This window comes from Onychostoma macrolepis, chromosome 13 (assembly GCF_012432095.1).
Source record: "Onychostoma macrolepis isolate SWU-2019 chromosome 13, ASM1243209v1, whole genome shotgun sequence".
Lineage (NCBI taxonomy): Eukaryota > Metazoa > Chordata > Actinopteri > Cypriniformes > Cyprinidae > Onychostoma > Onychostoma macrolepis.
The window spans coordinates 7411317-7427550 of record NC_081167.1 but is presented as its reverse complement, the minus strand read 5'-3'; the positions used below and the strand labels follow the sequence as shown (position 1 = coordinate 7427550).

Here is a 16234-nt window from a genome sequence, read left to right as displayed (position 1 = left end):
ACACTTGTTTGGTTCCCTCTGTGAAAAGAGCTGGACTAAAGTACTTCTGCAGCATTTTACTGATTGCAACATTCTTCTAATCAGACGTCTCCTACACAATCATCACTCAAATATTTGCTTGCTATCACACACAGGGGTGCACACGCAATGGAAAGTAGAGCAGGATGGATTCAGCTTTTCAGATGAAATTGAACAGATGACAGGAATGACCTTAACTTCGCTGTCAGAACGTGGCCTATTTTTATTCTCTCAGGCCAGACTCGGCAATAATCATCTAGTATTAAGTATGCGACTGCTCTTTTACTAATTTGAGGCTGCAAAACAATTAATAAAACTGCAGATTATTGTAGAGATATTTCTAAAGTGAACAACTAAACAAATTATATTGATTTTATATTGAAAGACTAACCAATTTCTATTAATCTTAATCAGACTAGACACTGTCATTTTCATAACTAATTTTAAGATTTTTTTTTTTTTTTTTGTACGTTTGAAAATGTATCTTCAAAATTTGAGGGTTGAATGTTTGACACCAAGATACACAACAGCACCTATTAAATGGACAGTACTTTTGTTCTAGAAAATAAATTAACAGGTGCTTAAGGCAAAGATGCCATAAAAGTGACAAAAAGGCACCAAAATTTTGGTTTTTGTTTCTACTTCTCATTAACATTATTAATAGCATACAACGGTATTAATATTCCAGACATATTATTGCATAAAATATACATTTATGTTTAAATATACTGTATATCTGTCGGTTATAACATATGTAAATATTTAGTTTTAGTATTTGAACAAAACAAAAAAGATGACAAGTAGCATATTTTATATGAATCCAGAGGCAAATAAATTACTGTATAATTTAATTTCTGGAAGGAAAACTTTTTCCAAATATTAAATTTTCTGCAGATTATGACTGCTGTGAACACATTGCATCATAGTGTGTTTATATTTATATGTATCTATATTAGGCCTTACATGAAATTAAGGGATGAATAAAGTATTATCTATCTCTATCTTAGACTAACATTTTTCAGAATAAAATGCCACCTAAAATTGACAAAACTGCCCCAAACTGAATGAAAATAAAAAATAAATAAATAAATGTTTCTGTTTCTAACTAACATTAAAATTATTAATAATATGTAAAAAATAAATATTCTATTTAGGGCTACTTAGATATATTGCATAAAAATACACATTTATGTTGATATAAATTTATCAGTTATGGCATATGATAAACTTTGAAATGTAATAAAAGCAATCTCTAAGTCTCTGATTAAAACACTCTTCCGGAAGTATAATATAGTATAGTATCTTGACCAAAACGTGATTCCAGGGGTGCAAATATATGGCAAAAGTGCATTTTATGAAAGGGTTTTCAAGCGACTAATTACATTTCCTGTAGATTCTGACTGCTTCGCTCGTCCACTTTTGTGGCATGTGCTCTCTCTAGTGGTAGTAAATGAAATGACAAACACAGAGAACAGAGAGACCTTCATGCGTTCAAGACTAGATAATAAAGATTCAGACTGATTCTAGATGTTAATCTGTGGTCAGTTTACACCAAGCTGTCTGTATAATTTTTCAGACTCTACCTCCAGTGAAGAATAATCACACATGAGAATATAGCAAGGGCCATATAACCACCACAAACAAACAAGGATATTGCCCTCTCCTATTCAAATACTTGGTTCATCCAATTACTTTTTGAGGTTTCGTTTACCTTTAAATGAACATACCAGGCTGAAATCAATTGCACATTTACAGTGAGGAAAATAAGTATTTGAACACCCTGCTATTTTGCAAGTTCTCCCACTTAGAAATCATGGAGGAGTCTGAAATTGTCATCGTAGGTGCATGTCCACTGTGAGAGACATAATCTAAAAAAAAAAATCCAGAAATCAAAATGTATGATTTTTTAACTATTTATTTGTATGATACAGCTGCAAATAAGTATTTGAACACCTGTCTATCAGCTAGAATTCTGACCCTCAAAGACCTGTTAGTCTGCCTTTAAAATGTCCACCTCCACTCCATTTATTATCCTAAATTAGATGCACCTGTTTGAGGTCGTTAGCTGCATAAAGACACCTGTCCACCCCATACAATCAGTAAGAATCCAACTACTAACATGGCCAAGACCAAAGAGCTGTCCAAAGACACTAGAGACAAAATTGTACACCTCCACAAGGCTGGAAAGGGCTACGGGAAATTGCCAAGCAGCTTGGTGAAAAAGGTCCACTGTTGGAGCAATCATTAGAAAATGGAAGAAGCTAAACATGACTGTCAATCTCCCTCGGACTGGGGCTCCATGCAAGATCTCACCTCGTGGGGTCTCAATGATCCTAAGAAAGGTGAGAAATCAGCCCAGAACTACACGGGAGGAGCTGGTCAATGACCTGAAAAGAGCTGGGACCACCGCTTCCAAGGTTACTGTTGGTAATACACTAAGACGCCATGGTTTGAAATCATGCATGGCACGGAAGGTTCCCCTGCTTAAACCAGCACATGTCCAGGCCCGACTTAAGTTTGCCAATGACCATTTGGATGATCCAGAGGAGTCATGGGAGAAAGTCATGTGGTCAGATGAGACCAAAATAGAACTTTTGGTCATAATTCCACTAAACGTGTTTGGAGGAAGAAGAATGATGAGTACCATCCCAAGAACACCATCCCTACTGTGAAGCATGGGGTGGTAGCATCATGCTTTGGGGGTGTTTTTCTGCACATGGGACAGGGCGACTGCACTGTATTAAGGAGAGGATGACCGGGGCCATGTATTGCGAGATTTTGGGGAACAACCTCCTTCCCTCAGTTAGAGCATTGAAGATGGGTCGAGGCTGGGTCTTCCAACATGACAATGACCAAGCACACAGCCAGGATAACCAAGGAGTGGCTCTGTAAGAAGCATATCAAGGTTCTGGCGTGGCCTAGCCAGTCTCCAGACCTAAACCCAATAGAGAATCTTTGAGGGAGCTCAAACTCCGTGTTTCTCAGCGACAGGCCAGAAACCTGACTGATCTAGAGAAGATCTGTGTGGAGCAGTGGGCCAAAATCCCTCCTGCAGTGTGTGCAAACCTGGTGAAAACTACAGGAAACGTTTGACCTCTGTAATTGCAAACAAAGGCTACTGTACCAAATATTAACATTGATTTTCTCAGGTGTTCAAATACTTATTTGCAGCTGTATCATACAAATAAATAGTTAAAAAAATCATACATTGTGATTTCTGGATTTTTTTTTTTTTTAGATATGTCTCTCACAGTGGACATGCACCTACGATGACAATTTCAGACCCCTCCATGATTTCTAAGTGGGAGAACTTGCAAAATAGCAGGGTGTTCAAATACTTATTTTCCTCACTGTATGTTTATAAAACACCATGTTCAGAACAAATAAAAAAGGAAAGTAAATGTTTAAAACAGTCATTGTTATTCAGGTTATTTATTTTGTTTAGGATCTACCTGTTCATTTAGTTTTACCTGCTTAACAGCATTCTTAACCCTTAGGTTAAACCTTAAAGGTTTCATTTACTTGGGAGAAAGTGAAAGTAGCATTACTCTAACACTTACAGAGACCAGAGACCTCGAACAAACTTGGACAAATTAAAAAAATAAAATTAAAAAAAAACCATAGATACTAAGAAATGGCTTACCAGGCTTCATTTTCAGAAGAAGATTTGAACTGCCCTGTGTGCTATGAGCTCTTCACCAACCCTGTGGTTCTGGAATGCAGCCATAGTTTCTGCCAGACGTGCATTGACAAATGCTGGAACGGTCAGTTCAGAAGAACATGCCCTGTTTGTAGGGCGCTGTGTCTCAGTGAAAGGCCTCCAGTCAGTTTGGTTCTGAGGAACATAGTGGAGAGTTTTCGCGCCAGACAACAGTCCAGTGTAGAAGAGACAGAAGAATGCAGGGAAGAGAGGCAAGGAAGGGAATCAACACAGACTCCAGAGGAGCGCTGTAGTGCCCATGGTAAGAGATTCTTCTTCTTCTGCGAGGATGACCAGGAGGCTTTGTGTACGGTTTGTCAGCGATCAAGGAGGCACAAGGACCATCAGATTATTCCACTGGAGGAAGCTGCCCAGGAACTTAAGGTCTTGTAAAATGTATTTTCATGCATATTGATTCTTAAGCAGTGATTATTATTGAAAGTACAATAAATCAAGCTGAAACTGTACTGTACTAAAACAAGTGTATTTGTGTATTTTGCTTCTTCAAAACTGTTTAACGGGTCAAATCACGAGGAAGTTTTTTTTTGTTTTGTTTTGTTTTTTCGTAACACTTTATAATATATTCCTATTAGTTAAAGCTGCAGTACATCACCATCCCAGGTGAAAAATAAGTGCACTTCCATAATGTACTTAAAGTGCTCTATTTTGAGACACCATGAATATGAACTAAAATGCACTTTTAAGATAATATCTTTGTATTTTAAAAATGTATTTAGTTACCACTTGTAGTGCACTTGAACCCATCTTTCATACACTAGTACACTCAAGTGTACTACAAGTGGTAGATAAATACATTTTTTTAAATGCAAAGATAGTATGTTAAAAGTGCATTTTAGTTGAGTACACTTAAATGATCTTAAGTTGACCTTAAGAAGTACTAAAGGATCATTTTTAGTATGTTAAGTCCAAATTTGTGCGCGAAAATAGAGCACTTTAAGTACATTATGGAAGTGTACTTGTTTTTCACCTGGGATATCGCCTCTCTATCGCCATCTCTGTTTGAAACATAAAAATGCAAATTTGCTTGCAGAGTTTTTTGTTAGTTTGTTTGGTTGGTTTTTGAAGTAGGTTGTTTAGCACTGCTCCTCTGTACTGATAAATCTGTGATCAGTAAAACGGAGCGGATCTGTCATTCATTGTACAATGTACATACACATTTATTATGTTAGATAATACAAATAATGTTCATTAGTTCATGCTAGCAGTTCCATCAAATAATATTAACAAATACAACATGATTTTAGCAATGTAGTAAATGTTAAAATGAACATTTAACTTAGATTAAGAAACACTTTAGAAGTATTTTTCATTGTAACTTCATGTTACCTAATTTAGTAAACTAATGTTAACAAATGGCACCATATTGTAAAGGGTTACTTTTTTTCAGTCGTTTATTGTAAAGGCTGTAACACAAAACTTCAAAAGTGGAAGAAGAAAAAAAAATGTGGGGGAAAAAAAAGTTGCAAACAAGGTCAAAAAAGGCAGTTTCTCCAGCTAACAGACAATCACAGGCAGGGCCAGAAACCAGGGGTTATAAACCAGGAAAGCAAACATCATACAGACAGACTTGATATAAATCAGCAGACAGAAACTCATAATCCAACTGAAAAGCAATGTAATCCAAGACCAAACAAATTGGATAAGACTTAAACAGGATACAGCAGAACTGACTCCACAAATAGTGTAACATAATCTGGTAGAGAACAGGAGAAGAAGAAGGATGTAAATACAGAGAGAAATGAGACACAGGTGAAGTAAATGAGGTCAGGTGATCCACAAAACTGAAAAAAAAGGATATCTGTAAACAAAAACAAGCACACATGAGAAAGAGAGAAAACCTAGCCTTTTTAATGATTCTGACACTAGAACCTTAATTCTTTCAGGGAAAGGTGAGGCTCTCATTAAGACCACTTAAGGAGGATCTAATGACCTTTGAGAAACAAAAGGCTGATTGTCTCAGGACAACACAGTTTATCAAGGTACTGTACACCAGACTGGATACAATCATCAGAGCCATAGTGTAACTTCATCTGTATATCACATTAAATGAGATACACTGACTGAAACATTTTCCCCAGAAACAAACCAGACTCACTATGGATTTGGTCAAAAAGGATTTTGAGCAGTTGCATCACTTCCTGCGGCTGGAGGAAGCGGCACGGATCTCAATGCTGGAAGATGAAGCAGAGATGAAAAATGAAATCATGCAGGAAAAATTAGAAGATCTCAGCAATAAAATAATGAGCCTCTCCGACACCATCCAAAACAAAGAATCAGATCTAGAAAAAGATGATATCCAGTTCCTCCAGGTAACCAACCAAAAATGCAGAACCATAGTGCTTTCTGTGGACACCTCTAAAATGCATTTTGTAATTTATGCTACCCTAAGTTTGTAATATTTGTTGTAATTGTTTTTTTTCTCTCAATTCCTTTTAGGTTTACAAAAGCTACACTGACAGGTAAAATGAGGGTGAATCTAAAAATAATAATAATAATAATAATAAAACAACAACACAAAATCAAAAAGAAACAGTAAACAATTTACTTTTTTGTATTATTATTTTCATGTCATTTAAATCCTTGTGAGTGTAATGTTCAGATGTTATAATTTCATTTCATTTTTTGTGATGTGTTACATTACTGTATACAACACATAAGTAAACACACTACCAATAAATTTACATTTGCATATTGATTATAAACATTAATAAAAACAAGCAAAAAAATATATGAAGTAAGGTCAAGTAAGATTTAATTTATTTGCATAGCACTTTTCACAATATTCATTGTTTCAAAGCAATATGATTTATGTTCTCTTTTCTTTGACAGTTTTGTAAGATTTACACATTCATCCATGTTATTTACAGTATGTTCTGTTCAGTAATTAATATGTTATTGTATATCATCAATGTAAAGTATGTGATAAAATTTTTGTTGCAGTGTTCCGTATAGTCTTCAAGACTCCAATGTATTAGAGCCGGATTCTCTTATAGATGTTGCTAAACACGTGGGAAACCTTAAGTTTAAAGTGTGGGAAAAGATGTTGGGACAAGTGCAGTACAGTAAGTATTAGAATCACTTAGAGTGTGTTTACACTTGACAGGTTTGATTAAAACAAACTCTGGTGCGATAGCTTTGTTAGTTTGGTTCATCAAGTGTAAATGCTGCCATTTGAACCTTTGTGCGCACCAAACAGGGAGTCTGGTCCGATACTGAAATATGAATGCAACATGGACCTAAAAACATAAAAATTATTCAAAAACAGGACATGGTATCACAAAAGGGCAGAATGCTTTTTCAAACCTGTCGAGATTTACACTGTTGCACTTTTGATTGTAATATCTCTTTCAGGTCCCATAATAATGGAACCAAACTCTGCAGCAAAATGGCTAAAACTGTCTGAGGACTTGACCAGCGTGCATTACGGAGACTTACAGTCAGATATCCCAGATAACCCAGAGCGCTTTGACCTCTGTGTATGCGTTCTGGGTAACGAAACTCTTGGTACAGGTGTACACTGCTGGGAGGTGGAGGTGGGGAATAAGACTAAATGGGACTTGGGTGTTGTGATGGAGTCTGTGAGCCGTCAGGGAATTCTGAACGTCAACTCTGAATCTGGATTTTGGGCTCTGGCTTTAAGAGAAGGTGGCCAATACAGTGCCAGTACAAAACCCTGGACTAGGCTCTGTGTGAAAAGAAAACCACACAGGATTCGCGTCTGCTTGAATAACAATGATAAGGAAATATCCTTTTACGACCCACTTGACATGACGCATATCTACACCTTTTCACATCTGCCCACCAAAAAGTTCATTCCTTTCTTCTCTCCATGTGTGAGTGACAAGGGCAGTAATACTGAGCCGTTGAGAATTTTGGCAGTGAAGGTGGCCATCACTCCAGAACTGGCTGACTGAACATAGCCACTAGTGATGCGCGGATGGCGGTTGTATCCGCGGGGCCTGCGGGTAATCCGCAGGTCGGGTGGGTCATGTAATAAAAAAAAATACATTCTGATTAATTGCGGTTGGGTTGCTGGTGGATGAGATAAATCATTAGTGACGTAAATATTCTCTAAAATATGAACGTGTTTTAAATTAATTTTTTTCATCAGGCAGACAAGACACACAGATTTAATTTTTTTGTGTGCTTGCCCTGTTCGGGAAGTTGCAGTGACAGATACAGTGACATTCCAGATAAAGTTTGAATGGAGTAAAGCTTGTGTTTATGCTATTAAGAAAGTGTAGACTATAATCTGGCCAAAGAAGAACTTTAGTTTTTTTATTAAATGTTCATTTAAAAGCAGCCTATTATCATTGTATTAGCCTGTTACCGTTACCCCTTACGCCACTGACGACGTTTTGTTCCATCCTTCAAATGAAAACTAAAAGACTTTCAAATCACATGAGCCAATATTTTATTCACAATAGAACATAGATAACATAAAAGTTTAAACTGAGAAATTTTACAATTTTATGCACAAAATTAGCTTATTTCAAATTTGATGCCTGCTACAGGTCTCAAAATAGTTGGGACAGGGGCATGTTTACCATGGAGTAGCATCTCCTCTTCTTTTCAAAACAGTTTGAAGATGTCTGGGCATCGAGGTTATGAGTTTCTGGAGTTTTGGTGTTGGAATTTAGTCGCATTCTTGCCTGATATAGGTTTCCAGCTGCTGAAGAGTTCGTGGTCATCTTTGACGTATTTTTCGTTTAATGATACACCAAATGTTCTCTATTGATGAAAGACCTGGACTGCAGGCAGGCCAATTCAGCACCTGGACTCTTCTACTACGAAGCCATGCTGTTGTAATAGCTGCAGTATGTGGTTTTGCATTGTCCTGCTGAAATACACATCATCTGGAGGGGAGCATATGTTGCTCTAAAACCTTTATATACCTTTCAGCATTCACAGTGCCTTCCAAAACATGCAAGCTGCCAATACCATCCCAGACAGCAAGCAGTGTCGGCCCAGATCCGGCCCACAACTGGCCCGCATGGATTTCACACGGACCAGATGTGGGCTAGATCTGGGCCAGAACTATGTTGCTGTCTGGGATATGCACTTATGCACCCCCATTTATTAATGTCAATGACAGAATCATGCCGATGAGTGATGCAGTGTCGTCTGAGGGCCCGAAGACCACGGGCATCCAACAAAGGTCTTCGGCCTTGTCCCTTACGCACAGAAATTTCTCCAGTTTCTCTGAATCTTTTGATGATGTTATGCACTGTAGATGATGAGATTTGCAAAGCCTTTGTAATTTGACGTTGAGGAACATTGTTTTTAAAGTATTCCACAATCTTTTTACACACTCTTTGACAGATTGGAGAGCCTCTGCCCATCTTTACTTCTGAGAGACTCTGCCTCTCTAAGACATCCCTTTTAGAGCTAATTGTGTTACAGACCTGATGTCAATAAAATTAATTAGTTGCTAGATGTTCTCCCAGCTGAATCTTTTCAAAATGAATCTTTTTCAGCCCTTTGTTGCCCCCGTGCCAACTTTTTTGAGACCTGTAACAGGTATCAAATTTGAAATGAGCTCATTTAGTGGAATAAAGTGTAAAATTTCTCAGTTTAAACATTTGTTATGTTATCTATGTTCTATTGTGAATAACATATTGGCTCATGTGATTTGAAAGTCTTTTAGTTTTCATTTTATTCAAATTTAAAAAACTTCCCAACATTTCCGGAATTCGGGTTGTACCGTGGTATCTGATACCATCACTGTACTGGTGTTTTTTTTTTTTTGTCAATGTGACATCATTGGGATTGGCTATAAATATGGGACATCTGTTCATGAGCACAATGTTATACATTTCTTTGATTTTGTGTGTTTGTGTGATGCCAAAGATCATACCTAGATACATTATCATTAGGGCTGGGTTTTGACAATTTTCACGATTTGATTTGATTCTGATTCACAAGCTTGTGATTCGATTTTCAGTTTGATTTGATTCAATATTTATCATTTTGGATATAAATAGTCAGTTGATACTACATTCCTATAATATTAAAGATTAAAATTAACTGATTTGTATGCAAATACTTAAATTACACTCAGTTATGTTTTTCTAATAATAAAGTTACAATTACATAATTATATTTCTATTCCAATTCGTCTTTCATAAAAACTTTTTGAATTTGAATTTATTTAAACATAAACACTGAAGAACAGTAAAAATTATAATCAATGTGTTATATGTTCATATGTTTATGTATTTAGCAAAATGCTCCTCTCTAGAGTTCATTTTTTTCTAGCTAACTAACGAGTTTATGATCACCGAATGTGTTTTCTGAGGTAAATGTGACTTACTTGACATTTACAAGCTGTTATATTGACGTCTTTGCGTGGTTGAAAGTTATATTCTTTCTTTTAGCATAACTTCGGATGTTTATACATGTTTATTTTGTGATGAAACTGGTATTAAAGCAGAATAGACCCAGCAGGCATACAACATCATACGATGTTGATATTTGGTTAAATTTCGGTTGCGATGTCGGGTGACCAGAATTCAACATAAATTCAACGTCTAATGTCAATGTTAAATTGATGTCCAATACCGACATCAGCTGACGTTGAGATTTTGTTGTTTTTAGGTTGTGCAACCAAAATGCAATGTTAAGTCAATGTCAAATTGACGTCAAATATTGGCGTCAACCCGATTTTCATTTTCAACCAAAATGCAACGTCTGTCCGACGTCATGTCCAATGTCAACCTGACGTTACATAGACGTCGGGTGCCTGCTAGGGATGATCAGTTCATGTGCGTTTCGCGCTGCCGCTTCTCTTGAACTGAGGCGCTACAAAGATCTGTCACTCCTCATTAAATGGCACCAAATTGGCTTTTATTGTTTGAATACTGTAATAAAATGGACAGAATTTGAAATCTAAGACTTAGTTTCATAACAAAAGTAACAAAGCTTATTGTGATTTATTTGATGCAGTGGCGTAACTACCGACAGTGCAGGCAGTGCATCCGCCCACATCGCAAGCGGGCCCCTGGCGACGAAGTTACTATAATAATATATATGGAAATATTAATAATACAGTCTAATTAATGCCGAGAATCTTCACAGCAGTGAATAAATATCAATTTACATCAATTTCTCATGTGATTTCATGGTCTAGTGCAGTGGTTCTCAACCTTTTTTGGGCCAGCACCCCCCTACCCATTATCCAGGTCCCTCAACGCCCCCAGGTAGAATAAAATAGTCTAATTGTCTTCACTGAACATTACAGTTGATTATTATTTTGTGTTTATAATGAGAACTGTTATTTTTACAGTACCATTCAAATGTATGGGGTTATTATGATTTTTAAGAAATTAAGTTAATTTAAGGATCCATTGAGTTGATCAAATAAGACAGTGAAGTACTTAATTTAGGCCTTTCGCCAACTACCATAGTGTGAAAAGATTCAGGGAATCCAGAGAAATCTCAGTGTGAATTTGCATGACCTCTGAGCCCTCAGATGGCATTGCATGAGAAAACATCATGCTGCAGTGTTAAATATAGCCACAAGGGCTCAGGAGAACTTCTGAAAACTGCTGTCACTTAACACAGTCTGCTGCTGCGTCAGGAAATGCATCTTGAATCTCTGTTACTCAAGGAGAAAGCTAGCAATTTTATGCAGTGATAACACCAGATTCTCAGGATCAGAGCCCATCTCAGATAGTCAAAAAGACAGTGAAAATGTGTGCTGTGCTCAAATTAGTCCACAATTCATCTTGTTTCTTGGGAAAAATGAATGTCGAGTTTTCAGTCCCAAAGACCAAAGCTACCATCCAGGATATGGGGGTGCAGCAGTGCAAACAGCATGGGTGACTGGCTTATGTGTTAAGGTGCCATTGACATGGAGGCATTTACTGGGATTGTACAGAGATATATAGTGCCATCATGTCTTTCATGGGAAGTCCATGGTTATTAGATCAAGACAATGCCAGGTCTCATTCTGCATGTTCTACAACAACATGGTTTCATAGACACACATGCATGTGACTGACTGGCCAGCAGATCTGTCCCCTATTGAACATGTATGGCCCATCGTGAAAAGAAGAATCAGACAACGATGACCACAGACTGTTGGGCATCTGAAGTCTTGTATCTAGTGAGATCGGGCAACATTTTGTTCACAAAACTTTTAAGAATTAGTATCCTCAATTCTCAAACAATTAAACATTGTAATTAAAGGGAAAGAGGATGTGACACAGTGTCAAACATGCCTCTGTCCCAGCTCTTTTGGAGTGTGTTGCAGCCATCAAAATCAAAATTAGTTTATATTTACAAAATAAAATTTGGCCAGTAAAAACATTGGATATTTTTCTTTGTACTTCAGTCAATTAAATATAGGTTAAAGAGAATGAGCACATAACATTTTCTTGATTGTATGGCATTTCACAAAACGTCCAAACTTTTCTGGAATTGGGGTTGTAGAAAGATGGGAAACATATGCTTCTCATTTTCAAAATAGTTATTATTTTAGTGCAGTCCTGATTTATATCTGTCTTAAATAATTACATTTATATTTTTGTTATTATCAATTAAATTGCAAATGTAGTTTTTTTTTTTTTTTTGTCATTGTGGTGTGCCAGCTATAATAATAAAAAGAATAAAAATTTCTTGAGCAACAATCAGCATGATTTCTGAAGGATCATGTGACACTGAAAGCTGGAGTAATAGAGCTTTAGCACGAGAGGAAAACACATTTTAAAATATATTCAAATAAAAAGCAGTTCTTTCAAATTGTAGATTTACTGTTTTTACTGTATGTTCTATCAAATAAATGCAAACTTACTGCAGAAAGGATTTGTTTCAAAACCATTACTGACCTTTTTTGAATCGTGGTATAGCTAGGCTACATTTTATTTATAATATATATCTTAAAAGCATGTATTTTTAACCCATATAACATTGAATGGCAAATGACATTAATGACATATTTGATTTGACTGGACTTGAAATATTATCATAAGTTTTCCAAGGAGAAAAAAAAGGCTTGTTAATATAAATTAGGCTATATTTTGTGCGTTGAATAAACTCTAAACTAGAGAATATGGGACGGAATATAATTTTTCCTCATTTTGTCTTGCCTATTATAGAATCAAATAGTTGATTTTGATCTTTGTTTGTTTAATAACGCCACATTGCTTATTGTCATAAACATCCTTTATTGTTATAAAAATACCATGAGCTGCATACAAAATACATACAGAAAATATATAGTCTTAATGATATGTCTATTTGCTTTCATATTTCATGTGTCGAAATATTTCACTCGATTTATTTTAATACGGAAGATCTAGAGAGTTAATGCGCTCTGACTCATAACACTCGCACACGTGGAAGAAAACGGACACTCCAGATCACATAATTCATTCAAATTATATTAAGAACATGTGAGAACAAATCTGTTCTCAGATACCAAAGATAACAAGAACTTGGTACAATTTGGTACAAGAACAATTTGTTTACACTGGTTTTTGAAACAGCGCCACCACTCTTTGCCTTTTTGTGCAACAGCAGCTGCTCCACGCACGTGATCAAAAGTGTCATCGCGCCGAACATTAGTGCCGAATTTTCATGTTTAGTGCTTTACATTAATACTGACAACTGACTGTTTGAATACCTTTGTTAATTATGCTTTTGTTAAATAAACTATTTTCTTTGCTACTTGCTGGTCCGTGTTGGCTTTCGTTGCTCACACACAGTGCTCACACTCAGCGTCCTCAAGGTCACAAGCTGGGTGCTCTTCCCAAGACACTCCAAACAGTAATCATGAGGATCATCATCAAGTAGGTTATGACTTGTACACGGGGTAGCAAGCATCTTCTGACAGACATGATTACTTTATTATATGTGACCCTGGACCACAAAACCAGTCTTAAGTGTAAATTTTTTCGAAATTGAGATGTATACATCATCTGATAGCTGAATAAATAAGCTTTCCATTGATGTAAGGTTTGTTAGGATCGGACAATATTTGTCCGAGATACAACTATTTGAATATCTGGAATCTGAGAGTGCAAAAAATCAAAATATTGAGAAAAGCGCCTTTAAAGTTGTCCAAATTAATTCTTAGCAATGCATATTACTAATCAAAAACGACGTTTTGATATATTTACAGTAGTAAATTTACAAAATATCTTCATGGAATATGATCTTTACTAATGATTTTTGCCATAAAAGAAAAATCTATAATTTTGACCCATACAGTGTATTTTTGGCTATTGCTACATATACCCCAGCGACTTAAGACTGGTTTTGTGCTCCAGGGTCACATATTTTCTTGAAACGCTGAACACAACGTGCAAACACACACAATGTGGTCTCTGAAGACAAGAAAACCTGAAGGTCTGTCTGTTTCATGTTTATTTATAAAGGTGCACGTATTCAAATGACGTCACCTACAGAGGTTATTTCAGCCAATTCTTGGCGTGTTTGGCACACATGCCTAACAACCAGTCGAACAAAGAATGTTCTCATTAGTGTTATTGAAACGCAGCATTGAGAGTAGCTTTTAATTGGGAACATTGCATTCTACATTGTGCAAATACACATTGACATTGCGGAAAATGTAGTTTCATGAAAATAGCCTTTAATACAATGTAGATAGTATTTCATTTCAGACAGTATTTCATATTTCAGACAGTATTTAAAAAAAAAAAGTTTGAGCGTGTCAATAAATTTCCTTAAACCTCAATCCCAGCAAACTCTGAACATTCCCTTAAAGTTAGTATAGGTCATTTTTCAAACATAAAATAACATTCCTAGGGTGGTTATTTTTAAATAAGCTAAACATAATTTACACAGAATGTTCTCTAATGATTGTTATTTCGCAACCAATGTTCACAGAACATACAGGGAAATGTATATGATTCATTAAGCACTGGTGGTCTTATGAAGTGTTACCCGTCTGTATATCAAGCACATCTTAACCTTTCTAACTTCCAGTTACAACCAGCTCATAATCTGGTCATGATGTACTGGATTCATGTAGGCACTGATATAACACCTACGGCACAGGATGTCCCACATCAGAAGCGCTCCCAAATGACACCGGCGGTGTCACACCGCATCAAAGAGTTCTGTTTAGGTTAAACACAGATAACAATGTTCTCAGATGTAGTGTTGTTGATGTCAGGAATGTGAACTGGTGGCAAATGAAGAGTGACAGAGATAGTGAACAGCAGCTGTCTTCGTTCTGCAGTCTGGCTTCACGCATCAGGAAAGTGTCAGCAGTGGGAGAGCATAGATCAGGGGTGTCAAACTCAGTTCAGAGTTTAGTTCCACCTCTGGTCCAACACATAGCGTGTAGTTTTAAAATGAGCCTGAAAAACTTGATTAGCAGGATCGTGGGCGTCTATTAAGGGTTGAATCTCAACTCTGCAGGGCTGTGGCTTTCCAGGAACTGAGTTTCACACCACTGTCATAAGATGAAAAAGTTTAACTCTTGCAGTTATCTAAATTCAATCATCAAAGTAATGTAAAGTTATAAGTAAAAGGTAAAAGTGTATGTAAAGTCATATGAAGCTATACAAATTCAAAACTTTGAATATAATATGTTTAAAGTAATTAAAGCTCTCTCTCTCTCTCTATACAGTATATATGTATGAAATAAATAGGTTGCTACACATAAATAAAAAAAATAAAACAAGCCTAATATAGATTATTAAAATGTGTATAGAAATTTGAGGATTTTGTAAACTTCATCTAGCCAGAGAATGTACATATGTATTAAATTATATTTCACCTTATAGGTAACTTTTATGGCAATATCTCTCTTTATAAAGAGCAGCATATGTCATATATTATATTTCCAATCACACTTCAAATCTTAAAAGTGTATTTTAGTTATAAGTAAAAGGTAAAAGTGTATGTAAAGTCATATAAATATAACTTTGAATATAATATATTTAAAGTAATTATATATATATATATATATATATATATATATATATATATTATATATACAGTATATACTGTATATATAGTTGACATACGGTTGCTACATATAAAAAAGCCTAATACAGATATTATTAAAATGTGTAGGGATTTTGTAAACTTCATCTACCCAGAAAATGTACATATGTTTAAATTATATTTCACCTTATAGGTAACTTTTGTGGCAATATCTCTCGTTATAAAGAGCAATATATGTCATATACTATTACATTTCCAATCATACTTCAAATCTTAAAAGTGTATTTTATATACTGTATTTAGTATAACAAAGACTGTACTTGCAAAAACTATAATATTATTAAATAAAAGGCCATAAAGTGTACTTAAAGGGAGACACTTTTCTTAACACACTTGAGTACACATTTAAAAGTACACTGTGTAATTCAAACAATATCCAGTAAAGCAGGGTTTATCTGTGTATTTAATGCTGACCTCATCCATTCATAGAACACTCTTACTTCATTATTTGTTCCTAGAAGTGCCCGTGGAGATAAGACTGTTTACGCTTTGCACACTGCATGTATGTGTGTGTTT

At 35.8% G+C, this 16234-nt stretch overlaps 1 protein-coding gene across 1 annotated transcript; it reads left to right on the top strand.

The window, feature by feature from the left end:
* Nucleotides 1-3579: 3579 nt before the first annotated feature.
* On the top strand, nucleotides 3580-7757 carry LOC131551744 (zinc-binding protein A33-like). The gene is made up of 6 exons (XM_058794838.1): nucleotides 3580-4102; nucleotides 5623-5718; nucleotides 5818-6048; nucleotides 6176-6198; nucleotides 6680-6801; nucleotides 7091-7757. Exons 1-6 carry the CDS (start codon nucleotides 3653-3655, stop codon nucleotides 7651-7653), a joined length of 1485 nt encoding a protein of 494 aa, XP_058650821.1. The 5' UTR covers nucleotides 3580-3652; the 3' UTR covers nucleotides 7654-7757.
* The last annotated feature ends 8477 nt before the right edge of the window (nucleotides 7758-16234 follow it).

Excerpts from the sequence above, each read along its gene's own strand:
- LOC131551744 (XM_058794838.1), top strand. The coding sequence starts at position 3,653 with ATGGCTTACCAGGCTTCATTTTCAGAAGAAGATTTGAACTGCCCTGTG. Across the intron at positions 5,719-5,817 it reads GGACAACACAGTTTATCAAG|AAACAAACCAGACTCACTAT; the intron begins GTACTGTACACC and ends CATTTTCCCCAG. Across the intron at positions 6,049-6,175 it reads ATGATATCCAGTTCCTCCAG|GTTTACAAAAGCTACACTGA; the intron begins GTAACCAACCAA and ends AATTCCTTTTAG.